We start from the raw sequence: 27,835 nt of genomic DNA, 5'->3' as shown, positions 1-27,835 counted from the left end.
ATTATGTTCTTTCCATCTGATAAAAGCATTCTATTACTCCTTTTTGTTTCTGCTTACAAGTAACATTAGAATATGCCACAAGTATTTCCATCATCGGGATCAGGAAAACTCTGAAATAGCCACATACAGAATAGCATGTGATATAGATAACATCTGACCTGCAAAATAGGTACTCAATAAATATTTGCTACTTAAATACAACCTGAAAATGTAAATACAGATTTGCCGTATCTTTTGAAACTCATCAAACTCACACCTGGATTCTCAAACTAAATGAAGTTGGGAATAAATTGTGTTAATGACAGAATTTCTTTTTTCCTTTTGAAAGCCAGAGTTACAGAGAGAGATCTTCCATCTGCTAGTTTACTTCCCAAATGGCTTCAATGTACAGAGCTGCACTTGTACAAAGTTGGGAGCCGGGAGCTTCTTCTGGGTCTCATACATGGGTACAGGGACCCAAGCACTTGGGCCATCCTCTGCTGCTTTCCCAGACCATAAGCAGGGAGTTGGTTGAGAAGTGGAGCAGCCAGGACATGAATCAGTGCCCATATAGGACGCTGGCACAACAAGTGGAGGACTAACTGGCTATGCCTTTGCACTGCCCAATTACAGGATTTTTAACATCATATTCATTCTAGGGTACTCCCTACCAAGAGTGTTAAATACAGTAAAAAGTTTTGGGCCCAGTGTGGAACAGCAAGTCAAAACCACAGCTGTGGGCCCAGCACAATGGCACAATGGCTCAGTGGCTCAAATCCTCAGCTTGCAAACACCAGGATCCCATATGGACACTTGTACATATCCCAGCTGCTCCCTTTCCCATCCAGCTCCCTGCCTGTGCCCTGGGAAAGCAGTGAAGGACAGCCCAATGCTTTGGGACCCTGCATCCATGTAAAAGACCCGGAAGAGGTTCCGGGCTCCTGGTTTCGGACTGGCACAGCTCCAGCCGTTATGGCTGCATGGGGAGTGAATCATGGGAGTTAACCAGGGAGGATCTTTCTCTTTCTCTCTGTAAATCTGACTTTACAATAAAAATAAAGAAATCTTTCCAAAAAAAAAAATAAATAAAATAAACATTAAAAAGAGGGTCAGCATTGTGGTAAGGCACGTTCAGCTGGTCTGGCTCCACTTCTGCTTCAGCTCTCCACCAAGCGTGCCTGAAAACACTGGCTGATGGCCCAGGTGCTTGTCCCTTGTACCCACAGCGGACGCCCGGATGGAGCTGTGGACTGTTGGATTTTGCCTGGTCCAGACCTGGCTACTGTGGCCATTTGGGGAGTGAACTAGTGGATGGGAGATCTGTGTCTCAACTCTACCATTAAACAAAGAAAACAAATTCTTTTAAAAACCGGGAGGGCAAGGTTACAAAATGAATCACTGCTGATTTAATGTCCATATGTTAGATTACATCTTGGAGTCCAACAATCAGATAGAATGTTAAGACAACTGTGAAAGACCATCCCACCTACCTACTCCTCACTGTAACACTTACATCCACCATCTCATGTGCTCTCTCGTTTTCATGTATTTTTACAATTAAACACATCAAGAAAGACTAAAAGGTAAACGTTTATTACTAGAGAAGAGAAAAATGAATGAAGTGTAGGTTCTTTCTCTTCATGCATTGCTGTTCTCGTAAATTTCCAAGTATCGACTTTAAGATTTTACAAAGGTAAAATTTAGCTTACATAGGACTTATTCCTGTGCAGTGGACAATGTTTCTATAGAAATCATATACTGAAAATTAAATAAATTCCTACAGTTTACAAGAAACGTAGAGAGCAATTACATAGTAACAGAAGACAAGTTATATTTTAGTGAAAAATATTATAAAAGTCATATAATTGCTTGGCTTTTAAGAGTTTAATTACTTGATTTAAACAGAGCAATGAAAAAAAAAAAGGAAAGAAAAATCAAGATAGGCCCGATTTTAAGATTTTTTGTATTCAATCCGCTCTACTTTGACGTCGTCTCCAATGAGCTGGTACACGTAGGTGACCACTGTAGACGCCTGGATGTCCATCAGCACAAACGAAGGAATAATGCTTCTGGAAGTGAAAGCAAACAAGTGTCAGTGTTCCAGGCTGAGGAGTAGCAGGACTGAAAATCTGAATTTAAGGCAGTTTGGATTCAAGGAAAAATGAGACATTATATATAAAAATGACAGAATTATTTATTTGGCTACATTTTACTTTGTACCATGTCACACATGCAGTTAACTTCACTGAAGCTTCCAAATTCCCCAAATGTATAGTACTTACGTTTCCAAGGCATTATATGCCCCAGTAGCAGAACCTGGGTTAATATAGAATTTATTTTCATGCTCAAATGCTTCAAACTTGTGTGTGTGTCCAGAGATGAGAATGTCCACATCAAACTGCCGTTGTAGCAGGGCTAGGCTGGCCATATCTCCCCACGGAATAACTTGATGTCCGTGGATCAAGCCAATTTTGAACTGCCCAACAGTCACAACTTTCTGTTCGGGATAATTCAGATTCTAATGTAAGAAACAGACACAACAAAATATACATTTCAGAGACAGAGATTTTAAAAAGAGATTTATCTGCCTAACTCTGTGATCTCATATGATTGATCATTTTAATTCCAAGATCCCAAACAGATTCATTATTTATTTCTCTATTTTTAAAGATTTATTTTTATTGGAAAGGCGCATGTACAAAGGAGAATAGACAGAGAGGAAGATCTTCCATCCCGATGTTTCACTCCCCAAGCAGCCGCAATGGCTGAAGCTGAGCCAATCTGAAGCCAGGAGCCATGAGCTCTTCCAGGTCTCAAACGTGGGTGCAGGGTTCCAAGGCTTTGGGCCATCCTCGACTGCTTTCCCAGGCCACAAGCAGGGAGCTGGGTGGGAAGTTGAGCAGCCAGGATTAGAACCGGTGCCCATATGGGATCCTGGCGTGTGCAAGGCGAGGACTTTAACCACTACACTATCACACCAGGCCCAACAGATCCATTTTAAAACATTGCTTTCCTCTTAGTCTTTAAGACATGCTTAAAAATCAAGATAAAATGTAATTTATCATACAACTCTTCCCCTTTTCACAAAAGGTTTATTTATCTGAAAGGCAGAGAAAGAGTGAGAGGGACAGTCAAATATTTTCCATCCACTATTTGATTTACTCCCCAAACTGTGCTAGGCAAAAGCCAGGTGCACGGTCTGACTCTTCCACATGAATAGCAGGGGCCCAAGTGCTTGGGTCATCTTCCACAGCCTTCCCAGGCACATTAGCAGGAAGTAGTTGGGAAATAAGACTAGCTAGGACTTAGATCAGCACTCTGACATGAGATGACAGCATGTCCTAAGCGGCATTTGGGTTGCTCTGCCATAACTCCAGCCCCTTTATTTCTGTTTATATCCATGAAATGTGGATTCCCCTGGATATGCTCTAAAGCAGGGGTGGGAAACTGACTTATTTATTTAGAGCAAGAGCCACTTACATGTGTATAACATTATCTGTAACCTTTACAAAATTGTCAATCAACTTAAACAGGTCTGTAATAGGGGGGCAGCATGTTTGCTCAAGAGGCTAATCCTCTGCCAGCCAGTGCCAGGATCCCATATTGGTGCCTATCCTGGCAGCCCTGCTTCCCATCCAGCTCCCTGCTTGTGGCCTGGGAAAACAGTCAAGGACAGCCCAAAGCTTTGGGACCCTGCACCAGTGTGGGAGATCTGGGGAAGGTTCCTGGCTCAGGATCTGCTCAGCTTCGGCCATTATGGCCACTTGGGGAGTGAACCGGCAGATGGAAGCTCTTTCTCCCTCTCTCCTCGTAAATCTAATCTCACATTTCAATAAAATCAATCAATCTTTAAAAAAAAACAAAGAATCTAGGAAGGAAGCTGTCTGGGAAGGGATGGGGGGATGCATCACCTCATCGAAGTCTCCTCTCACGACGTGGACGTCCCCGGCCAGGGTCTTGAGGTAGTCATAGCTCTCTTTGGTGCAAAGGTTCCCGGTGCAGAGGATGTGCTGAATCTTCCCTGGCACCAGGAGTTTTTTGAACTTGGCCGGCAAACTGTTGCACCGGTGGGGGATGTGCAGGTCTCCTAACACCAACACCAACTTGCAAGTGTCAAGATGAGACAAAGCATCTATTAAACACGGTGTAGAAAACAACACATCCACTTTCCCTTTCTCTCCTTGGAAGGGAAGCCTACTGCGTTCCAGAACCCTAGAGAGAAGTCATCTATATGGTTCCTACACAGACATGTAACGTACTCGCTTCTAAGCCAATCTTGTTTCATCATACAATCTAAACAACTGTTCTATTTACCAAGGATCAAATCAATCATCTAAAGTGATCCATTTAAGATGCACAGATGACAATGAATTTTTAAAAATTGTAAATCAAAATTACATACTAGGTCTTATGAAATTTGCTATTTTTGAAGAGTGATTATTTTCATATGAGGTTATAAAGTCTATAAATTCCAGGATTATATTAAAGGGACTTGTTAAAAAAAATAATTCTCTAACATATGCTAAGATGAAAATTACTTGGAGAAAGAGCTGCCAAAATTGATCAATTCTGTTACCGTACATATTAGCTAAACATTACATAAAAAAATTCTGTTTGTTTCAAAGCGTGTGTTTCTGATCTGACAGTTGATACACTCACTTTACTAAAAATCTTGCTATATTTGAGTACTATTAGCAAATCTTTAAAAATATCATTTGTACAATCTCTCATGTGCATTACAACAAAAAAAGGTAACTCAGATGAATTCAATGATGCATTTAGCAATTGGCCTAGAGTTACAGCATAGATTCAGGAGACAAAAATAACTCTCAGCTCAAATAAATAAATAAATAATCCTGGGCCTGAAGCGATAGCCTAGTGGCTAAATCCTTGCCTTGCATGCGCCAGGATCCCATATAGGAACCTGGTTCTAATCCCACTGGCCCCGCTTCCCATCCAGCTCCCTGCCTGTGGCCTGGGAAAGCAATGGAGGACATCCCAAAGCCTTGGGACACCGCACCCATGTGGGAGACCTGGAAGAGGCTCCTAGCTCCTGGTTTCAGATCGACTCAGCTTTGGCTGTTGCAGCCGCTTGGGGAATGAATCATTGCATGGAAGATCTTTCTGTCTCTCCTTCTCTCTGTAAAATCTGACTTTCCAATAAAAATAAATCTTAAAAAAAAAAAAACCTTCTGTAAAATTTTTACTTGAAAATTTGAAGACTTGGGCCCAGCGCAGTGGCGCAAGTGGTTAAAGGTCCTCGCCTTGCACGCCCGGGATCCCATATGGGCGCCGGTTCTAATCCCGGCAGCCCCGCTTCCCTTCCAGCTCCCTGCCTGTGGCCTGGGAAAGCAGTCGAGGACGGCCCAAAGCTTTGGGACCCTGCACCCACGTGGGAGACCCGGAAGAGGCTCCTGGCTTTGGATCGGCATAGTATCGGCCCGTTGCGCTCACTTGGGGAGTGAATCATCGGACGGAAGATCTTCCTCTCTGTCTCTCCTCTCTGTATATCCGCCTTTCCAATGAAAAAAAAAAAAAAAAAAAAAAAAATTTGAAGACTAAAAATATCATTATTTCATTTAGCCAAATGGACAGAAAACTTTTAAAATGTCACTTTAAACTGTCTTTTTGAAAGAGAACAGAATGAATTTCTTCTTGTTCATTAGCGATTGCGTCTCCCTTCTGTAAGGACTGTTACCCCATCCAGACAACCCACCCACGTACAAGCATGCGCTTTGTTTTTACAGGCATGACTATTAATTGACATTAAACAAAGCCATTAAATGTCTAATAGGATCAAACAAGATTTGCCACCACACACTCTGTAAACTGAAATCAATCAAAAATCAAAATGTGTGAAATGAAAATGACTACTAAAACAAGCTTAATTCATCTTGCAACAATTAAAAGGACTGCAAAGGAAGGGCCAGCATGTTGTTAGAAGAAAGGATACATGAAGTAACACAAAGTTACCAGTCAGCACACTTTCAAGGGAAGCGGTCCCTAAGTCATTCATTTGGCCTATGGTGTTTCAAGGCAATTCTGAGCTAGAACATCTGTGACACTGAGGACACATCCTCAATGGTAATTAATGCAAACCTCTCCCTGTGACAGGACAAGCTTCACTCAAGAGGGGCTCCCCTCATCATGGTTAACATGGGGCATTTAAGAGAAGGGCAAATGTAGATTGTTATGTTAACCAAAAATCTCAAAAATCATTAAAGCATATAGATCTGTAACAGGATGAACCTGTTTGAGAATAATTTTTTTTAAAAATGAGCTGTTTAACCTACAGTTACCAAAAGGGACACTGGGTTGAGATGACACTTAATAACAACAGTGGATGATCTAAATTGTGCAAAGTATCGTGGACTGTTAATCTTTCTGACCACACTGCCAACCCTTCAGATGAGCAAGGACCCCTCCTAAGAATATTCTGGCTTCCTGCTGGTGACAAAGTTGTAGGGGCAGTGGCGTCACTGCCAAATACACATACAATGCAATAACAAATACATCTCGAGGCGTGTCCTTGTCTCATTTCCACACTTTGTCAAACCAGGTTAGACACAGATTTGTAAAGTCATTTTAAGACAAGCCAAAGATCCTAGAAGTGACCAGTGTTGTTAAAACCAAAAAAAGAACCAACCCAAAGCACAGGAATTGGGGGTACTGCCTGCTGCACAGACCCGGAGGGGTGAGCGACCCAGTCATCAGCCACCCATCCACCATTGTTAGTAGGAGCTAAGAGAAGACACTTACTCTGTGCCCAGCCTTTAGTGGCATGAAGAAGTTGATTGCAGACAGGGGGATGAAAAAAAAGAGGGTGAAACATGACCAATGTTAAAAGGAAGCAACAAAAAGAACAAACCAAAGGGGGGAAAAAAAAGAACCAAAAAAACCCACATCAAATGAATAAGCAAATAATTGTTAATGATTTCTGAGTGTTATGAAAGAAAATGTTAATAAAAAATCAGCTGTTCTCAAAAACAATACCAAAAGCACCTCTTGACTGTATTTTTACACACACACGCGCGCGCACACTTTTAATGAATGTGCCTTGTCGGAGGTTTCTCAATTTTGTTCTCCACATCGACTCCCATTCTTTTTTTGCTTCCTGTACTGTTTGGCATCCCAGCCCTGGCTGATGCACTTCCCATCCAGCTCCCTGCCAGCTCCTGGGAAAAGCAGCGGAGGCTGGTCTAAGCGCTTGGGCACCTGCACCCATGGAGGACACCAGGACGAAGCTCCAGGGGTGCGGGGGTACAGGGAGGGGGGTTCCCGTAAGCACGAAGGAGTTGCAGCTCCCCCAAACCGCCACCTTCCGCACCCCTCCAATCCCAGCCATATTTGCACAATTTCCCCCATGTAAACGACTTCACACTTTCACTTCATTCTACGCTAAAGGGTCGCGGCACTCGAGTTCACCAACAGCCCCAACGCTGCGAGGGCCAAATCCCCCAGGGCGTCATTTCAGGGACAGGGTGCGTGTGTGTCCAGGGACAAGCTTCATTCCAGGCCAGGATGCTGGCTTCTTCCCACACCCGGGGGATGGCGACCCCGCGGCAGATGCACCGTGTGGGTTTTCGTGACCACTACAGCAAGGGCGCCCACCCCCGGCACGTCCTCCGGCCCCTCGGAGCGATGGCCGCTCGCCCGTCTCCTCCCCCAGCCCTCCTCCTGGGCCTTCCCGGGCCAGCGCCCGAGCCGCCCCGGACATGCCCTCTAGGATGGCCCGAGCCCGGGGACAGCCCCGGGCCTCGCCGCGGCCCCCGACGACGCAGCACCCCCGGCCGGGAGTCCAGCCTCGGGTCGCCGCAGCGGCGGTGCTCACCATCCTGTCACCGGACTCGGCTCGATCCCTGCAGCCGCCGCCGTCTTCTTCCTCAGGATCCTCGGAGACCCGCCCACCTCGCCCACCCGCCAATGAGAAGCGAGGTCGACCGGAGACGGACGTACGGACACCCGCACGGGCCTTTCCCCGCCGGAAGGCGAAGTCCCGTGGCTGGAGAGCGATGACGTAGTGTTGGAAAAGGGCGGGCAACATCCGGGCACGCGGGGCGCTGGCTTCGAGGCGCGTTCTCCGCCCGTAGCCATGCTGAAGTGCGGGATGAGCGGCAGTGCGGTGAAAGGTGGAGAGCCATTTTTTGTTTTCTTTTCGGATTGCTGTGTAGACAGGGAAAGGCTAAGGTTCATGGAGTGTCTCCACCGTCATCTTTTTAGGGCCTCTGTCTCCCAGGCGCCTGACTCACGCAGGGTCCTGTCAGGCCACTTTCTGAGGCGAGGACCGAGGCCCATCGCCTTTTCTTATGAGTATTTTTTAAGCAGTGCCTCTAAGGTGAAGTTGTCCCATCTCGTCCGACTCGGGCTAGAAGAGGAGCTGCGGCCCGAAAGAACAGAGGGAAAATGATGCCTGAACAGCAAGCGTGTTCAGAGAAAGAAGAGCCTCAATGGGATTTTTAAACGTTCCAGACTCTACCGTTTCTTAAATGTCTGACCTCGCACAAGCCGCTAACCCACGTTCTCAGTCTGTTCATTTGTAGAATAGGATCATGTAGCAGCTGCCATGCGACAGGGTTCAGGGAAGGGAACGGATGGCAGCAAAGCAGTGATCAAAGGGAATGCCAGGGAACTGTTATTCTGGAGATAAGTATTCAGAACAGCAATGGTTTATGGTTGGTGTGTAAGCACAGGGAGAGTGTTCATGAGCGGAACAGGGAGCACACAGCCCCTTCTGTTGTTGGCTCTCAGAGTAGAATACTAGAACATTCTAGCAAGTTCTTTATTGTACACTTCAGTTTTCAAAAAAAAATCATGTATCATTAGTCTTGTTTTTGTTTAGATTGTGAGTGCTATGAGGACAGGGACTATATCTATCTTCCTTTTATTTCTTTCAAATTTCATTAATTTTTATTTATTTGAAAGGCAGAGATAAAAGGACAGGAGCAGGCAGAAGAGAGTCTTTCATCTGCTAGTTTACTCCTCAGTGTCGGCAGTAACAAGCTGGGCCAGGCGGAAGGCGAGAACCTGGAACTCCATCCGGGTCTCCCTCGTTGGTGGTGGGGACCCCAGTTCTTGGCTATCACTAGTGCCTTCCATGGTACACCAGAGCAGGAATTAGAAACATGCCAGATGCTTGAACCCAGGCACTCCAATATGGGATAGGAGAGTCCCAAGTAATTGTAACCCCGAGGCAGATGCCCATCTCTATTCCTTTTTCATTGCCATACCTGCAGTGCCTTGGGTTTATTTGCCATAGAGCAGATGCACAATATTCAGTAAATAAAAAGTCAGCGAGGGGATGGCACTGTAGCTCAACAGACTAATCCTCACCTTGAAGTGCAGGCATCCCATATGGGCCCCAGTTCGTGTTCCAACTGCTCCACTTCCCATTCAGCTCCCTGTCTGTGGCCTGGGAAAGGAGTCAAAGATGGCCCCAAAGCCTTGGGACCCTGTATCCATGTGCAAGACCTGGAAGAAGCTCCTGGCTACTGGCTTTGGGTCAGCTCAGGTTTGGCTGCCTTGGCCACTTGGGAAGTGAAACAGTGGATACAAGATCTTTCTCCCACTCTCCTCCTTTGTAAATCTGCCTTCCCAATAAAAATAAATAAACAAATACAAATTTACAAAACAAAAAATTTAAAGCAATACAGAGTATAAAAAAATAAAATATGAGTCCAACATACCCTCACAAACTCCTCTCGTAGTTAGGCCTTCTGCTTTACAGTTTTTTCCAATAAGACTGGATGTTTTGAATCTGTATGGAAAGAGGTGAAAAGAAATGGAATTTGATTTCATTGAGATTATTCTCAGCCTGTGGGAAAGCAAGGAGAGCCTGTAGGATACACAGCTTCTAGATGAGAGTGCTTGGTAGAACCAGGTTTGAACTATACGTTGCAAGACAGGCAGCCAAGTTTGGGTAGAATTCTTGTTGACAATTTCCAAATAACTAATAGGTAATATCTATCAGTGGTGGTTATGATGCCAAAAGCCTGTATCTTCCTCTCCAGGGATTTGACTTGCAGGTCAAGGACTTATTGTTCAATTGGGTCCATTGTTGTATGTAAATTTATCTTGAGTCTCCTGAATGCTAATATAACCTTTAAAGGTATGTTTATTGTTAGAAAGAATATAAGCAGTGTTTTTTCTTTTTCTCCCTAGTATTTGGGAAAGCAATCCAAGCTCTGTCCCGAATCAGTGACTTCTTGTGGCTTGACCCATCTGAAAAAGGTGTAAGTAAAAAAGTTAAGAGAAAGGGGCCCAGTGTGATAGTATAGCAGTTAAGGTCTTCTCCTTGAACACGCCTAGAGTCCCAAATGAGCGTCGGTTCTAATCCCAGCAGCCCTGCTTCCCATCCACCTCCCTGCTTGTGGCCTAGGAAAGCAGTTGAGGATGGCCCAAAGCCTTGGGACTCTGCACCTGTGTGAGAGACCCAGAAAAGAAGCTCCTGGCTTTGGATTGGCTCAGCTCCAGCCATTGCCGCTACTTGGAGAGTGAACCATCGGATAGAAGATCTTCCTCTCTGTCTCTCCTCCTCTCTGTTTATCTGACTTTCCAATAAAAAGAAATAAATCTTTAAAAAGAAAAACAAAGTTAAGAAAAGACCACGCATTCAGCCAAGAGAAGATGCTTCAAGAATCCAGCCCAGGCTGATTGTTAACCAGATCAAGTTTTCTCTTGGCTTGTACTCTCTGTAATTCCCTTCATGTTGCTTTCCGCTGCTTCACACATTAAAGTAAAAGCCTGAGGCACTTAGAATTTGAAAATTTCAGACTACTGATTTTAGATTTAGGACATGTATGTATTTGATATAGATATGCTCAGTTATGTACACACCTGTACACACTGTGCACTATACACTGCAGTCCATAGCTAACATCTCCTCATCTGACTTGAACACAGTCATGTGTCTTGTAACAATGGGGACAGTTAGGGAAAAATGTGTTGTTGGGCAGTTTAATCTTGTGTGGCCTATGATTTGAGATGCCATTACGTAGCACATAAGTGTATTTGTGATGTGAAACATAGACATTTTTGAATTAAACTATTCTTTAAAGGAAGTTGATTGTCCCCTAAATAACCATAACCTTATTTGCTCAGCTTGCTCTAAGGACTCTGAATTCTTCTGAGTCATCATATGGATCGATCCTCTTCTCTCCTGTGTTTTTTCAACATTATCAGTGGTTGGCCCCAGTGAAAATGAAAGACAATGGCACAGCATCTCGTTTAAATTGCAAGTTGGGAATGAAGGTAAATAAAAATGGCCCAAGTTTTCTCTTGTGCAATAGGAACATCTGTTACATAGGACATAGCATATACTTAATAGCATGCAAGACAAGTCTACTCACTTCTGAATACAAACACTCTTTTTACTTTTTGAAAAGCTAACAAAGCAACCACAGTAGATAAGTGCTTAATATGTATACTCTATTTGTGTTACAGTCAATTCTGCCCATCTTTAGATACCTTAACTCCCTTGAGAGAAATGTCGAGAAATGCAATATATTCACCAGTTCTGATAACTGCAAAGTAGTTATTCGATTCTTCTACAGACATGGTAAGTATAGTTCGGCCTGGTTAAAAGGTTTTTTTTTTCTAGTTGAAAGTTTTAAAAACACTTTTTACATTTAGAATACTGACACTGTGTATCAATATTTCACACTGCTTTATTGCTTAGAATTTGTATAGTTAGGCAACAGTGCAGTTCCTTTCTTTATTCATTTATCTTTATTGGAAAGTCAGATATAGAGAGTAGGAGAGACAGAGGAAGATTTTCCATATGTTGATTCACTCCCCAAGCAGCCACAATGCCCAGAGCTGAGCTGATCTGAAGCCAGGAGCCAGGAACTTCTTCCAGGTCTCCCACGTGGGTGCAGGGTCCCAAAGCTTTGGGCTGTCTTTGACTGCTTTCCCAGGCCACAAGCAGGGAGCTGGATGGGAAGTGGAGCAACTGGGGACAAGAACCGGCACCCATATGGGTTCCTGGTACATGCAAGGTACTAGCCACTAAGCGACCACCCCAGGCCTGCAACAGGGCAGTTCTAGCTATTGTTTATTTGCTGTAAAAGTATTGTAAAATGTTTGATATTATTTCTTTTTTGAATTATCAGTGACATGGGATTGGCCTGCATTGAAATCAAGTTCTTAAATGCCCATTTCAACTCAAACAAATAGTTGTTCTAAAAATGACATGCTATTTAATATTCTGAGAGTGCTTTGTGTGTTGTCTTAGCAACAAATGCTCCTTGGTAAGAATGGAAGCGAATAATGGCTGCCTGTACTAACCACAATCCAGGAGACAGATGCCATCGTGTAGGACACGGGACTGGCACGAGACCATGGAACTCATCAGTCACCAAGGCTGGGTGTGACTGCAGGTCCTGAAAGTGGGAGCCAAAGCTTGTGTTCCTGCCCTGAGGCTCCAGGCTGCCTGTGGTGCTCTTGACACCCAGCCTTGCCTGCTAGGCTGAAAATGTACTCATGGAACTTTCCATCCTGTGGAGCAGAGATAGAAGGCAGCCACTCGGGAAGCCAAGGATCCAAGGGGAACTCTGGTTCTGCTCTTTCCTGTGTGATACCCTGAGAAAATAATTTCACATCTCTGAGCCTTTACTAAGTAATTTTAGTACCAATCTCATGGGATTTTTGTGACACCTCAGTGAGTAATTCCTGTATATAGCGGAACACACAGCACATTCTGTAAGGGTTCACTTCTTCTGGCGTTCCCACATGGGCACAGGAGCCTAAGCACGTGGGCCTTCCTCCCCTGTTTTCCCAGGCCGTAAGCAGGGGGCTGGCCTGCAAGTGGAGCAGCCGGGATTCAAAGCAGCACCTATATGGGATGCCAGCACTGCAGGCAGAGGATTAGCCAGATATGATACCCCACCAGCCCTTACATATATATATATATTTTTTTTTTTTTAAGATTTATTTGAAAGACAGTGTCACCTAGAGATAGTGAGAGGCAGAGAGAGGAAAAGATAAGTCTGTCTGCTGATTCATTCTGCTAATGACTGTAGCAGCAGGGTCAGATGGGGGCCAGGAGCCTCTTCCAGATCTCACACTTAAGTGCAGAATCCCAAGGCTTTGGGTCATCCTCTGCTACTTTCCCAGACCACAAGTAGAGAACTGGATGGGAAGTGAAACAGCCAGGGGATGGTGCCCGTATGAGATGCAGCCCTTGCAGGTGGAGGATTAACCTGTTGAGTCACCATGTCAACCCCAAATAAAATAAATCTTTAAAAATTAAAAAGTAATAAATAAATAAATTAAATTAAATTTAAATTAAAAATTGTAGTACCTGGCACATAGGCCCATACCCATATCAGGTTGAGCATTCTATTCCAAAATCTGCAATCTAGAACTCTTGGATATCATGTGCTCAAAAGTATAAAATTTTCAGATCTTTGTGTTAGGGATAGTCAGCTAGAAAGGCAATGTGCCAGGTACCACAAAATCTAAGAAACCCTGAAATGTAAAACAAGCATTTCGGGTAAAGTATGCGCACCCTTGCCTGCTTCCTCTCCTTCTGCCCTCTGAGATGACTCATGGACCAGATGTTGAGGTCTGACCAGCAGAAACCTATTCACAAGGAGCACTGCTGGCTGAAAGGTGCTTACAGAGGGTCAGACTACTGGGCAGTCAGTGTTCCACACACAAGAAACTACATCCTCATACCTCTGGACTAATGCTGTGGTACTGTGACTTGAAAAGAAAAAAAGCAAAGAAAAAGAAAAGAAGGAAAAATACCTGTATTTTATGGGAATTCAGGTACTCTTCTGTGCGTTAGGTCAAAGAGTGGGACATGTCCATGGTGGCCATTAGGGGGCACTAAGCACATTTCCTGCAGCAGTAGAGCTGCTCCCATCTTTACACACCTGCCAAATAGTAAACATTCCTTTAGATTTATTGCCTTCCTTTGGCTGTGAAAATTAAAGACTTTTAAAAGTACATTTATTTTGGGGCCCAGAGCAATGGCTCTATTGACTAATCTTCCACCTTACAAGTGCTAGCGTCCCAAATGTACCTCAAATTCATGTCCCCGCAGCTCTACTTCTGCCCAGCTCCCTGCTTGTAGCCTGAGAAAGTAGCAGAGTATGGCCCAAAGTTTTGGGACCCTGCACCTGTGTGGGAGTCTCAGCAGAAACTCCTGGCTTCAGATTGGCTCAGCTGTAGCCATTTGGGGGCTGTACTAGCGGATGGAAGACCTCTCGTCTTTGTAAATCTATTTTTTCAATAAATTTATGTTTTAAAATACATACATACTAATTTTACACACAAAATACTAAGCTGGCCTTCTTCTTTTTAAGGTGTTAAAAGAACCCATAACTTGCGTTTTCAAGAAAGTATGCCTATGCAAGTGATCTTTGAAAAGAGTACATGTTGTAATACACTAATGATTCAGCCACGGTAAGGAGTCCTCTGGTATGTTTTTTTTTCTTTTTTTCTGAATGTAGCATGACCACAGAAAAAAATAATTAATGCTGTGGAGCTTTTCCATTACAGGATTTGTTTATTTTAAGCTCAAACCTGACTCAGAAAAAAAAAATCACCTCACAGGGTCAAGAGGAATCCTTGAGAAAGACAACCGCAGAGAACAGCTAAAGCCAAAAGCAGAGTAACTACCGCTAACAGCAGAGTGACCGCCTGATGGCCTCATGCTTCCTGGGTGGCCAACAGAGTTCTAAACATATCCCGCCAATGCCTTCCACATCAAGATCTAACGAAAGAGAAAAATTCGTTCTCTCAACAAGTTTTATCTTGACATGGTACCTGAACCTCAGGACACAGAACCCACGGAAATTGCTAAGCGTTTTTATTTTTTCTCCTCTTCGATAATGAGGGAGGCACATTTGTTAGTGAAAGTGTACCTAATGTTTTAGTTTAGCACTAGCATTAAACATTAATTACCAATAGTTTGTGAGCCAAAAGATATTTTATCCTTATTATTGTTTTAAAATATTAGTGTTCATTATTTTAATCTACTTGAAAGGGAGAGAGAGAGAAAACCTTGTGTCTGTTGGTTCAGTACCCAAACACCTGCGACAAGCAGGTCTGGGGTGGGCTGTATTCAGAAGCCCTGTCTCCCACAGGGGTCTCCTATGTGGGAGGCAGGGGGCCAGGCACCTGAGCCATCCACGGCCACCTCCCGGGATGCGTTACCCAGAAGCTGGATTGGAAGTGGAGTAGCTGGGAGTCACGCTTGGCACTCTGATAGGCAACACAGGTGCCCCGACAGGAGTAATTTTTAACCAGATGCACCACAACACCCACCTCCTGTATTTTTTTTAATTTCAAAGGTAGTACATGATTCTTGCAGTACAGTCCAAAACATACCAGAGTCCAAAGGAAAGAAATGAGTTTTTCTCCATCTCTTATATCCCCCTGAAAGGGTCAGTAGCTTTTATTAACAACTGGATGCCTCTGTAACGTTCTCTTCCTATAGCTGTGATGGTCATCTCTCTCTCATTTATACCACCTATTAGTCCTGTTATCCATATTGTTTGTAATTTCTTTTTAACTTATCATGAGTATTTTTCTATATCAGCTCATTTAAATCGATTCTTTTGGCTGGTTGCATAATTTTTATTGTTTTAACAGTTATTCTTAGATATTCTTCTTACAAATACTTACTTTCATTTTGTGTGAAAATCAGACACAGACAGAGAGACTGCTTCCACTTTTTGCTTCACTCCCCAGTTGCCCCCATAGGCAAGGTTGAGCCAACCCGGCTTGGGTTCCTGAGTCCAGCTTCTAGTAAAGCGGACGGTGGGAGGCAGTGATGATGACTCAGGTAGCTGCCTCCCTGCTGTCCACGTGGGAGACCTGGCTGGGGGTGGGGCTCCTGGCATCAACCTCGGCAGCTCCGACTGCCGTGTTAGAAGGATAGAAGCTCTTGTTGCCCACTTCTGTCTCTCTGCTTCACTACATAAACCATAAATGAAATTTAAAAAGCAGACAAAGGTTTTTAATAGACATTTCTGCAAAGAAGATGCACACATAGCCAATGAGCCCATGAAAAGATGCTCAGCAGCACTAGCACTAGGAGACGGGAGCCAAGAAGCTTCACGTGTGGATTGTGTCATGTGTGTATTATATCTCAACAAAGCCACTTCTCTCTAAATCATTTCTGTGACAGCAAGCACAGGATAAGAGTGCATTGGGCTGTATGGACGTTTCTGAGTGTATCGGGAACAGTCCAGGAGAGAGAATGTGAGCAGCAAGCAGCCTCCCCTCGAGTCTCCAGCAGAGTTCACCTCACAGGATTTGAACAGCTCCGTTTTTTTGTTTTTTAAGTTTTGTCTATTTATGTAGTTGAAAAGATGTATGCGTGTGTGTGTGAAAGAAAGAATCTTCTGTCCAGCCAGGACCAGGCCAGGCTGAAACCCAAAGACTGGAGCTCCGTGTGGATCTTCCACATGGGTGGCAGGAGTTCAGGTGTTTGGGCCATCATCTCCTGCCTCCCGGGTTGCATTAAGAAGTTGAACTGACGGTGGAATAGCCAGGACTCAATCTCGGGTATTTTGTGATGTGGTGTCTAAGTGGAGGCCTAATCCATTCTGCTGCAATGACTGCCTCCCTTCCAGTGGATGGGAGATCCCAGACTCCCCTCTCTCTCAGATTTTTAGAATTTTGTTTATTTGAGACACACACACTCCAAGTGCCTGCAGTGCCTATGAATGAACTTGACTAAAGCCTTGGAACAGGAACTCAGTCCAGTTCTCCACAGAGGTAGCAGGAGCCGTCTCCACTGCCTCCCAGGGCCTGCATGAGCAGGAAGCTGGAGTCAGGAGGGAGCCAAGCATTGAACCTAAGGATCCCCATGTGAAATGAGGGCATCTTAAATAATACATTGCATGTACTGAGCATGTAAAATGAACAGTGTTTCTAGTGTTTCGTTCACATTACAGCTTTCAAAAAATTGTTTTTCTAGTGATTTGTTTTGCTAATCTCTTGACCTTCAAATGAAGTTACAATTTAAAAATATTCTGAAAATACAGAAATTCAGGTATAAGAAAAATGATAGACTCTTTCCAATACCTTTTTCTAAACCCAAGCTGACTCACTCACTTCTTTCCAGATTAAAATCTTGAGTCATGGCTTATTGAAGTCTATCTTCCTGTTTGTTTTTCAAAGTTCGCTAATACCTTCGATTCCATTATGTAGACTGCTTGCGGAGGCAATTGTTCTTTTTACATCAAGTCAAGAGGAAGTGACTCTGGCAGTTACCCCACTGGATTTTTGCCTGAAGAGCCCTCATGAGGAGTCAATGGGTAAGAATGATACCTGTCCTGGTGTGGTTCTGGGTCAGTATTTCCTGGCTTTCCTGGTTAGTAAGAATACAGTAAGTATTCATGGTATAATATATATTCCCATTGAAAAAACATAAAGTGTGGAACAATCATAAAAATGTTTGACAATTGCCAAGAGTTAAGCACAATGAAGATATTTAGTTCGGAAATTCAGTTGTTTTAAAACTAGGAGATGAAGAAATCTTAAAAAATTTAAAAACAAAATTAGGAGAATGATTACTGAGGAAAATGTATTTTCAGTGAAGATTTTAAGTCCTGTTTTGGTGTATACCATAAAGAAAAAGCAACCCAGCTGAGATGATGCTTGATATGTGAAATTCTGAATTAGGAATGTAAAATATTCTAGATGGCACATATCTAGGGCATAAACTAAGCATGTTAAGCTGACTAGTGGCCCAGGTCAGCTCTGCCGAGATTACTTAGAAGGAATCATAAGGTATCACAAAGATCTTCTAGAATCTATCTGGCACAACAAAGCAGTTCAAACTCTTTCACCTTAGATAATTTGTTTCCAATGACACCAGTAAAGAAAGACAAAATAGAGGAAGGAACTGTACTGTTTAAAGTGAAAAGCCAGAAGAACCAGGATTGGGTCAGGTGACTGCTATAGCGCGTGGCTGTTCTCCATAGTTTACATTACTGAATTCATTTGATCTTCATAACAACTCTATGATGTAGGTACTATTATTACCCTCACTTGACATGAAGAAGTGGAAGTGCAGGGGACGGCTGTGACCTAGCTGGTGTCACAGGAAGTGGCGGCTTAGGATCTCAGTGTAGACGCTCAGGCTCACGCCCACGCCCACAGTGCTTGTACTCCTTCCTTCAAGTCTTTCCTTGGCACCCACAAGCACCTGTTCTGCAAAGTACATGCTTGGCTCAGGACACGGTCTGTTTTATGTTTCTGAGAGATCTCTGAATTACGATGGCCATTTAGTAACCAGGAGACACTGTCTCTTGTGAGTTACTTTCTTAGGAGCAATAATAGCGCTGTGGCTGACTAGGGACTCAACGTTTTAATCTTAGTATTGACCTTTTCTGTGTTAGCACACTGGAAGGGATTTGTGCCTTGTTTGAATTCCATGTATGTATAAGGTATTGTTAGGTCCTTTGAAAAAAATTTCACCTAGCCCTTGTTCTTATTACATATTTAATCCAGGTTCATTCAATAAAATAAAAAATACAAAAAAAATACAAATAAAAAGTTACTTCAGCAAGCATTGTGACACACATCAGGTTAACTCTCACCTGAGATGCCCACATTCCATCAGGCACCTGTTCCAGTCCTGGCTACTCGGTGTGTCCAAGCCAGCCTCCTCCTGATATGCCTGGGAGGCAGGATGACACTCCAAGTACCAGGGGCCTGGGCGTGCAGAGGAGTCTCCTTGTAGGTTTGTCGGGTTTTCCCAGTGACTAACGGCACTGAGCATCTCTCCCTGGGCTCGCTTGGCCTGTGTGTGTTGTCTTTGGAGCACTGTCTGCTCAGATACCTGGCCCGTTTCTCAGTTTGTCTTTCGAGTGTTCCTTGCATTAGTACCCTTGTCTGACTTAACAATTTCTAAATATTTTCTCCCATTCTGAGGGTTGTCATGACTTTCCTGGTGGTATCTTTTGAAGGAGATAGTTTTTAACATACTTGTCTTTCGTTTTTTGCTTATGTTTTTTGGTGCATCATTAATTTTTAAATCATAAAATAATATGCAATTATAGACACAATAACTGTTCCTTTGCCTTGGAATGTACATGTAAAATTTCAAATATCAGAGGTTTGTTCTGACAGATTTTGACATCAATTCTGAGAAAAAGCTGTCTCAAGCAAAGACATTACACAGTACCCCATAATTATAAGGGTAGTCAAAAATCACAGAAGAGCAAATTAAAAGGGTTAGGCAGCAGGTGTGGTGGCATATCAATCCAAACCTCTGCCTGTGGAGCCAGAATCCTGTATGCACATTGGCTTGAGGCCTGGCTGCTCTACTTCCCATCCAGCTCCCTGCTGTGCCCTGGGAAAGCAAGTAGAATGGCTCAAGGCCTTGGGACCTGCACCTGCGTGGGAGACCCAGAGGAAGCTCCTGGCTTCAGATCAATTCAGCTCTGGCTATGAGTCCATTTGGGGAGTGAAACAGCTTTCATCTGAAAGTTTCTTTCTGTTTCTCCTCCTCTCTCTGTAACTCTAACTTTCAAGTAGAATAAATAAATCTTTATATATACATATATATATACACACACACACATACACATATAAATACATATATAATCTGTTTTATGTAAAACTTTTAGGAATACACTCATTTAAAATTTGTATTTATTCAAAGGGAGAGTGCTCCTATCTACTGGTTCACTCTGCGTGTCTTCAAGGCTGATACTGGGCCAGGGTGAAGCCAGGAGCCAGGAATTCAATCCAGCCCTCCCTGCTGTGCCCAGGGCTGCACTAACAGGAGTCGGGGAGCAGATCCAGATGCTCGTGGGCAGGCCGCAGGCATGCTAGCCACAGCTGGAAGGCCTACTCCATCTAGCTATGTTACATTATGCATTTCACAGGAACTTTTCAAAGACCTCTTATAGGCATGGGTTTGAAATCTCTCTTTAGTAAAGTTATAACGCCATTTCACATGAACTTTTCAAGTCCCCTGGTAGGCCTGTCCAAGAAGCATTCCCCTGGACGGCTCACGTGACCACTCCCAGCAGCAGCTGGAGACTTTATAGCTTCACTTTGGCTATCTTTCTAAATTAAAAATCCAGTTAATACTCCCCTAAGACTCATTTTTTTAAAAATAAATATTTGTTTATTTTTATTGGAAAGGCAGATATACAGAGAGGAGGAGAGACAGAGAGGAAGATCCTCTGTCCGATGATTCACTTCCCAAGTGGTGGCAATGGCTGGAGCTGAGCCAATCCGAAGCCAGGAGCCAGGAGCTTCTTCCAGGTCTTCTATGCGGGTGCAGGGTCCCAAGGTTTTGGGCTGTCCTTGACTGCTTTCCCAGGCCACAGGCAGGGAGCTGGATGTGAAGCAGGGCTGCTGGGACCAGAACCGGCACCCATATGGGATCCTGGCATGTTCAAGGTGAGGATTTTAGCCACCAGGCCACCGTGCCAGGCCCAAGACTCATTTTTGTCTTTGTTTTCCTAAACAGATTTGACTAATTCCGTTTACAGTGAGATGTTCGTTGGCCCAGATGAGTTTGACTTCTTTCAAATTGGAGTGAATACTGAAATAACATTTTGCATGAGAGAATTGAAGGTAAACAAATAATTGTGTCAAATTCAAATCCAAGTTTCACATTTTTTAAAGGAAGATTTAAAGTTTTTTTTTTTTTTTTCCTTGTTCTTCCCCCAGGGAATGCTGATGTTTTCAGAAGCTACACACGCACCTATATCCATTCACTTTGATTTTCCTGGAAAGTAGGTCCTGGGAAACTTTTCTAAATTTTTTTTTATTAGAGTCAATAATAAAACCCTGTGAAATTAATTTCTCCCTCAGGAATTGTCTAACTTTATTAGACAATTATTATTATTAATTCTCCTTCTAAACAAGTCATTCTTAAAAAAAATTTAAACAAGTTACATATCTGTGAAACTGCACATTTTTAGAACTAAAATATCTAGCACAGTTAAGATGCGTTTTATGAGACTTACTTCCACAGATCCATCAGCTCTTATGACAGCGTTGGTTTGTGAAAACACAAACACTCGAGTTAAGTCTGCGTTTTTCACTTCAGAATGAAATATCCTTTGCTTATGTGTGCCTCGTAGGCACGAGAAAGGTGTCATTTTGTCTCTGACCTTGTCCTCGCAGGCCCATGGCATTGAGTATCGATGATATGTTGTTGGAAGCCAACTTCGTTATGGCCACCCTGGACGATGGCCCCAGTGGGGCCTCCTCGCCGCGGTCCTCCCTGGCCCTATCACAGACAGGAAGCAGGTAAGGCCATGCTGTTGTCTTGGACTGGCTGGGCAGGACCTTCCCCACCTAACTCTGGGCCGAGGCAGTGGCCTTCACTTGCAAGCTGCTGAGGCCGGTGGTGTGACCAGTCCCAGCCTTGCCTAATCTCTCTAGCATTTGCGTTTTCTCTTCCCACTGGAACTTCCTCAGTCTCTCTGCTGTTTCCTTGTTACTATGTAAAGACGCTGGGACATGTACCAGCACACACATGGGATGCTGGCACTGCAGACAGCAGCTTAACTGTTTAGCACCAGCACCAGTTCCAGTAATGTATTTAACTTTTCTCCCAACCTGGTGCTGTTACTGTCTCACAAGATATCTCCTCCACACTTGATGGCTTTACTGAAAGATTTGAATCATGAAGAGAATTTCCAAGTGACTGTATACACAAATCTTAACAATGCATTCCATTTGCCAAACCAGTCCTATCTTTGTCATTCCATACTGCTCCACTTGGAGCAAATACGTTGTTTGCAGGTCAACAGTTCATTAAATTACTTCCTTTTAACACTTCAGGTCAGATCTGGTACAGTCAAATCCTGAGGCCAGTAAAGATGCAACCAGCCAAGTCCCAGACCGTCTCTCTAGAAGAGCAACTGGAAGATTCCACCGATGCATGGATACCTCTAGGCCCCAAGATCCTGGCAGCCCCGAGCTAGAAGTGGGGAGCACAAACATCAGTGAGGTTCCCGAGAGTGTCGTCAGTGACCCTGAGGAAGGACCAGGCCATCCACACCTCAGGAAGGTAGGGGCAGAGGACACAATGGCCCACATGGCCCATGGGGCTTCTCCTCAGCTCTGTGCTCTACAGGCATGCTGCCCAGCCCACCCACAGGCCTCTCAACTATGCTCTTGTCTCTAGGCTGGGGAGATGTGAAGTCACAGAATCCACTTAGCGGGCAATTCCTAACAAAGCCTCTTCCAGCAGACACTGGACAATTGTCTTCAAGAAGATGTGATAGTTACCTGGCTTGGTCTCCACTTCCAGCAGCCCCTCCAGTCATACTGTTGGGAGCTTTTGTTTCTCTTGCTTCAATCAAACTTCACTTCTTCGAGTCTCAAAAAAAAAGTGCGATGATTAGAGTCTAGTTTATTTTTGAATACAGAATCGCGTAGACGACGTTTGGTAACTTTTGTGTAAATAACTTTTGGGCCACCTGCCCTGTGCCTCTTCTACCCCTCCCCCCAGGTTGGGCTCTTCCCCCTGCATTTCCTGTGCTAAGGGGCTGAGGCAAACCCTTGGAAATCTGAAATTAGGGGCAGAGTCAGCAAGCAGCCTCCCCCAGCTCAGGACCTCTGTTCTCTGCCTCCCAGTTCTCCCTGTGGGGTGCGCTGGCCCTCACATCTGGGCTCCCTGGTCAGACCTTGTGGGGTGCGCTGGCCCTCACATCTGGGCTCCCTGGTCAGACCTTGTGGGGTGCGCTGGCCCTCACATCCGGGTCAGACCTTGTGGGGTGCACTGGCCCTCATGTCCGTGCTCACTGCTCAGACCTTGCTGCCATGCACTGCCTCGTTGACCTGGATTAGTTACTAATCTCTGGCTAAGTCACAGAAAAGCTTCTTTATCAGTAAAACGAGGATACACCTGCTACATAGAACTGTAAAAATTCATGGAGCTAATATTTATAACTGGCCCGTGGTCAGTTCTCAATACAAGTTATCAGGGTTCCACAGCTTGCTTTAAACAGCGGCCCAGCATTCTGTGTCTCCTATGGACCCTGGGGCCTCCAGTCCTCAGAGCAGTTCTTGGTGCTTGCCCTGGGTAGTGAACACAGTCCTCCCAGGCCTTCCAGCCCTCTGCCCTCCTACCTCCCTCAGGACCATGGCAGCCAGCTGTTGAGCCCGTGTGTTGACAAGGACCTTAGAGCCACCTCTGTGCTTGAGTGCAGGGTCTGCCCCCTCTGAGCCAGGCTGAAAGGGCAGCTGCTCTTGACTTCCATGTTTATGTGCCTGATTATGTGTTACTGTCTCACATTCAAATAATCTCAAACTTCGAAAAAAGCTACAGCATAGTACACAGGATTTGGGGGTGAGCATTTGGGTCAGCTTAGGTGAAGATGCCCCTTGGGGTACTTAGGTCCCATCCCAGAGCACCCACATTCAAGCCACATGCAGCTCTCAGCCAGGGTACACTCTGGCAGGCAGCAGGTGATAGATCCTTACCACCACAGAAGGGACACAGATACACACACACCTAACACACACAGCACAGATATCACAGCACACACTACACAGACACACACACAACATACACAGCACAGGTACCACAGCACACACTACAGACACACACACAGAGCACAGGTGCCACAGCATACACTACACAGACACACAGACACACACAGCACACACATCACAGGTACCACAGCACACACTACACAGACATACACACACCACACACACAGCACAGGTACCCACAGTACACACCACATAGATGCACACAACACACATAGCAAAAACTACACAGACACACATACAGTACATACAACACAGATGCAGCACATACTACTCAAACACACAGTACAGACAACACAGGTACCCACGACACACATAGCACATGCAATATAGACACACAACACAAACATACACAAGTTACACAGACACACGGCACATACTACACAAGATACATAGCAAATGTACCCACAGTGCACACAACACACACAGCACACGCAATACACACAGCAGTTCTCATTCCTCTTCTCCCCCTTGCCTGCATGTAGCCCCTTATTTTGTTTTTACACAAATGAGCATGGTTTTTCTCACTTCTTCGTTATAAGGATGCTGTTTTCCACTTTGCTTTATTCCCCTATTTTATTTTTAAAGGCAGAGAGAGCAAGAGAGAGGCCTTTTGACTGTGGTTCACTCCAAATACCTGCACTAGCCAGGGCTGAGCTAGGCCAAAGTCAGTGACCAGGAGCTTTTCCTCATGGTATGACTGTGTGCTCCTGCTGCGTTCTGGGGCATGCATGTTCTGTTAATCTCGATAGCCTCAGCCACTCAGGGCACCTCTTTCCTGAGTGAGATACCAAGCATGGATCTAATTCTGTCAAAGCGGCCGCCCAGCTCCCTGGCCCCTTCTGCCCTGTGTGACCGGGCTATTCCTTTCTCTGCTCAGCTTAGCCTGTCCATCCCCTGGCTTCCTCTGCTCCTGTCGAGGGTTCATGTCACCCTATTGGGGAAAATTTGTGTATCTGGCTCCACTGGGAGAATCTGTTGTTGCTGGGCTCTCTGTTGCTTCGGTGACCCACCCGGCATCCTTTCGACATTGGCACAGTGCCCAGGGACAGGTAGGGCCATTTCCCTTCCCCTGGCCCAGGTGCCCTGACCTTGGGGAGTGGCTCCCTGTTCTGAGTTCAGGCATCTGTTGTTACTGGCAGTGGGGTCTCTCTCCTTTGATTGCGGGTGCGTCTGTGCAGGCTTTTGTTTTTGGTGTTGATCTTACAGCCTGCTGCCTGTCTGCTGTTTCCGTTAGTTTATCCTCCTGGGGTTTTCTTTACTCAGAACGGGATGACTGTACTGCTGCCAGCCCATCCCTTGCCCCGTGTCCGGAGGATGACTACACATGTGGTGTGGTGTGGCCACGGCTCCCTGCAGATCTGCCCCACCCTTTCCCCTCAGCCCAGGCTAGGCTAGATCTTTCTTCTCTCCCTTCCATGGTAGCAGGCACAAAGCAACTCCCAAGCATTACGCTGCATTTGGCCTGAGGGTGCCTCTGTGGAATGCCCAAGTAACAAGCAAACTGCCACGTAACTTAGTAACAAGAGAGCCACAAAACAGATTTGTAACAGGTGGCTGAGCCTTAGCCAGTGACAAATGCAGGCGGTTGCTGATGGTTGCTGATGCAAAGGAGGCCAAGGTCAGTGCCGCCCTCCTGTGCTCTGTGCACACACACTGCCTGCCCAACCTGCAGCTCTCCTGTGCCCCATGCACACATGCTGCCCGTCATTAGGGAACCCTCTCTGGTTCTGGGACTGCCCAGTGCATGACTTCAGTGTTTGATCAGTGGCTGTTTAATACAGCTCTTCTGGAGGTTCTTTGCCCAGCTCATCATCCTGCTGGGCAGGCTGTGGGCTAATGGAGGGCAGCCTTCCTTTGACCCACCACTTCTCCCTGTGTGGAGCTGGTGCCATCTCCCTCTTAGCCTTGCCTAGCCTGCTCCAAGGGAATCACAGATCCCCCCATCAAATCAACTGCAGCTCACTTCACCCTTCAGAAGAAAAATATGCCAGGGGTGCTGCTTTGGCAGTAAGGGTTTGCAAAGTCCATGTGTTCCAGTATTCCTCTTTTCTGCTCAGGGCTGTGCTGGTCTTTATGCGTATAATCTATGCAAGAACACAGCTAACAGGTGTAGGCACCACAATGAGGACAATGTGCAAATTGTTTTTAATATTATTTGCAAGGCAGAAAGGGGAGAGGGAGAAAGGGGGCAGGGGAGATATGATGTAACCCCCACTCCACAAAAACCTGCTGTGGGCCAGGCTGAAGCCAGGAGCCCAGAACTCCATCTGGGTCTCTCATGTGGGTGGGAGGGGCTGCAGTCCTTAAGCTGGCACCGCTGCCTCCCATAACGTGCATCAGGTGAGGCCAGACCTGAAGCAGGGCTGGGACTCAAGCCAGGCTCTGCTTCCAATACCAGCTTCCTCCTCGTGCAGAGCTGAGGGGCAGCAGAGACAGCTGGAGGGCTCGGGTCCCTGCCACTCACGTGGAAGACCCAGATGGAGTTTCAGACTTTTTGTCTCCCAGCCCAGTCCAAGTTGTTCCAGGCCTTTGGGTAGATGTCTGTCACTATTCCTTTTAAAGACATAACAAGTAGATGAAACCTTAAAAACAAACACACACCAAACTCTTGAGGGAACTGCATCTGTCTCTGCCCCCAGTTAGGACCCAGCCTGGTGTTTGCTTCCTGTTGCTTCACAAGAAGCACTGTCCATGAGGTCCAACAGCGCAGATAAACCGTCTCACTGTTCTGAAGGCCAGGGAGTCTCAGATGCTCCCTGGGGTGGTCGGGGTGGTGGCAGAGTCGTGCTTCTTCCAGCACATACCAGCAATGGCCCTAGCTTTCAGGCCTCGTGCCACTGCATTGTCTCTGGCCCTGCTGGCCGGCAGCGGCTGGCTCAGTTCTCTACAGCGTTGCCCCCAGCCCCTGCAGTCGGGGAGGGGTCTGTGATGGCGTTGGGCCAGTCTGGCTGATTGGCCAGTGCTGCCAGCAACACATCCACGGTACCTGTGATCTTCAGCACTTTTCCTCCCTGCCGTCTGGGGCCCTGGGCTTAGCACACAGGCCTCTCGGGGGTTTGTTATCTGGTTTCCACGGCCAATCCCCTAACTGCTTGAGATTTTCTGACCAGAGCAGAGTCCAGCAGCGACCGTCAGAACTGCCCATACCAGCTATGACATAAGTCCAGTCACATGACTGAATGCATGTTTGTTAAAAGCCTCCAGTGCAGGGCAAGTTCAGGACACCTTGCAATGTAAGGAGTGGATTAGCTGGTAGCTATGGTGGCAGGTGAGCTGGGGTGTGAGGTGGTTTGAAGGCACTGATGGCCAGTGTAGCTGGGCAGCTCCAGCCAGGGAGACAGCAGCACAGAATGCAGGCATGCTGAGTGTCCCGAGCCATGTCAGCGGCCCAAGTGCCACGTTACAGACAGTAAGCAAGCAGGAGGGCTGGTCGAGCTGGATGTGGACCAGAGGGCTTGAGCAGCGCAGGAGCCGCAGCTGTCATAGTCCTTTTGGGGGGGGGGTGGCAGATACTACTGTTAATAGGTTTGGGGACCCACAGTCCAGGTGAGATGGCGAGTTGAGCCTGGGATAGGTAAAGCTGCAGAAACCAGGTAGCCACAGGCTGGCAGACCTGGATTTGAAGGCTAGCTGGGAGAGCAGGGCAGGAGGAAGGCTCCAGAAAGAAGTATCAGAGTCAGGCCAGTGGGGTGAGGACTAAAAATACTTGATTTCATCCAGCGTGGTTCTTTTCCCTTCCAGTTTTCCTGCATGTTCTTTGGGGCCCTGGCACCAGACCAGCAAGAACACAGCCACCCTCTTGACCACGTGGCCACAGCAAGTGACAGTGAGGAAGACGCGGGTAACAGCAATCTGTCACAGTCCAAGGCCGTGTGATGCCGAGGGCCCTGCTGGGTTGCAGGTCCGCAGGTACTTCAAGGCCCGGCTTCAGCTCCTGCAAGTCCTGCCACTTGTCAAGGTTCGCTCTAGGTCATAAACCGCTCCACTGGGAAGGCAGAGCTGCCAGCTGGTCATGGTGCAGGCCAGCTTCCACTTCTTGCCAGTCCCTGCAGGTACTGAAGCTGCCTCCAGCGGCCCTGGCTTCTGTTTGTGCTCGGCTGTCCTTGTACTTCAGGCTTGGGTGCTTAACAACCAGACAAGTTAGGCTCTCTCTTCTCATAGAGTGCCCCTTTGTGTTGAATAGTTTACAGGCTAAAACTGGAAGTAAAATAACCCCAAGGAATGGAGATGAATAAAAACCTAAGTCATCCCCTCACTCTGGAGCCTTTCTCATTATTGTAGAACTTTCCGTCGTAGCCTTAGTTGTCCTGAATTTCCACGTGACTCAGCATATTTTCACGTGCACCAGACACAGGTGAAGCCGGATCTC

The 27,835-nt window shown here is 45.7% G+C and overlaps 2 protein-coding genes across 4 annotated transcripts; one reads left to right on the top strand and one right to left on the bottom strand.

Annotated features, from left to right (window-relative positions):
- Positions 1 to 1,551: 1,551 nt before the first annotated feature.
- VPS29 (VPS29 retromer complex component) lies at positions 1,552 to 7,894 on the bottom strand. Of its 3 annotated transcripts, XR_005884586.1 has the most exons (6): positions 7,811 to 7,885; positions 6,739 to 6,750; positions 3,891 to 4,082; positions 2,262 to 2,497; positions 1,638 to 2,048; positions 1,552 to 1,586 (listed from the first exon to the last, which is right to left on the bottom strand). XR_005884586.1 is itself a non-coding variant. In XM_040987010.1 (5 exons), exons 1-5 carry the CDS (start codon positions 7,811 to 7,813, stop codon positions 1,931 to 1,933), a joined length of 561 nt encoding a protein of 186 aa, XP_040842944.1. In that variant the 5' UTR covers positions 7,814 to 7,883; the 3' UTR covers positions 1,552 to 1,930. The 3 variants fall into 3 exon arrangements, 1 of the variants encoding a protein (XP_040842944.1); XR_005884587.1 differs by lacking the exon at positions 6,739 to 6,750 and having other exon boundaries at positions 7,811 to 7,894; XM_040987010.1 differs by having other exon boundaries at positions 1,552 to 2,048; positions 7,811 to 7,883.
- Positions 7,895 to 8,071: 177 nt separating this feature from the next.
- RAD9B (RAD9 checkpoint clamp component B) lies at positions 8,072 to 27,342 on the top strand. Its single transcript, XM_040986852.1, has 11 exons — positions 8,072 to 8,108; positions 10,138 to 10,208; positions 11,077 to 11,226; positions 11,419 to 11,533; positions 14,286 to 14,385; positions 17,143 to 17,249; positions 20,423 to 20,529; positions 20,626 to 20,690; positions 21,085 to 21,210; positions 21,748 to 21,976; positions 27,208 to 27,342. The coding sequence occupies exons 1-11, from the start codon at positions 8,072 to 8,074 to the stop codon at positions 27,340 to 27,342; spliced, it is 1,242 nt and encodes a 413-aa protein (XP_040842786.1).
- The last annotated feature ends 493 nt before the right edge of the window (positions 27,343 to 27,835 follow it).

This window comes from Ochotona curzoniae, unplaced genomic scaffold (assembly GCF_017591425.1).
Source record: "Ochotona curzoniae isolate NIBS_2020 unplaced genomic scaffold, NIBS_Ocur_1.0 contig_46, whole genome shotgun sequence".
NCBI lineage: Eukaryota > Metazoa > Chordata > Mammalia > Lagomorpha > Ochotonidae > Ochotona > Ochotona curzoniae.
Note: the sequence above shows the minus strand (reverse complement) of the source record. Positions and strands in the feature narration are given on the sequence as shown.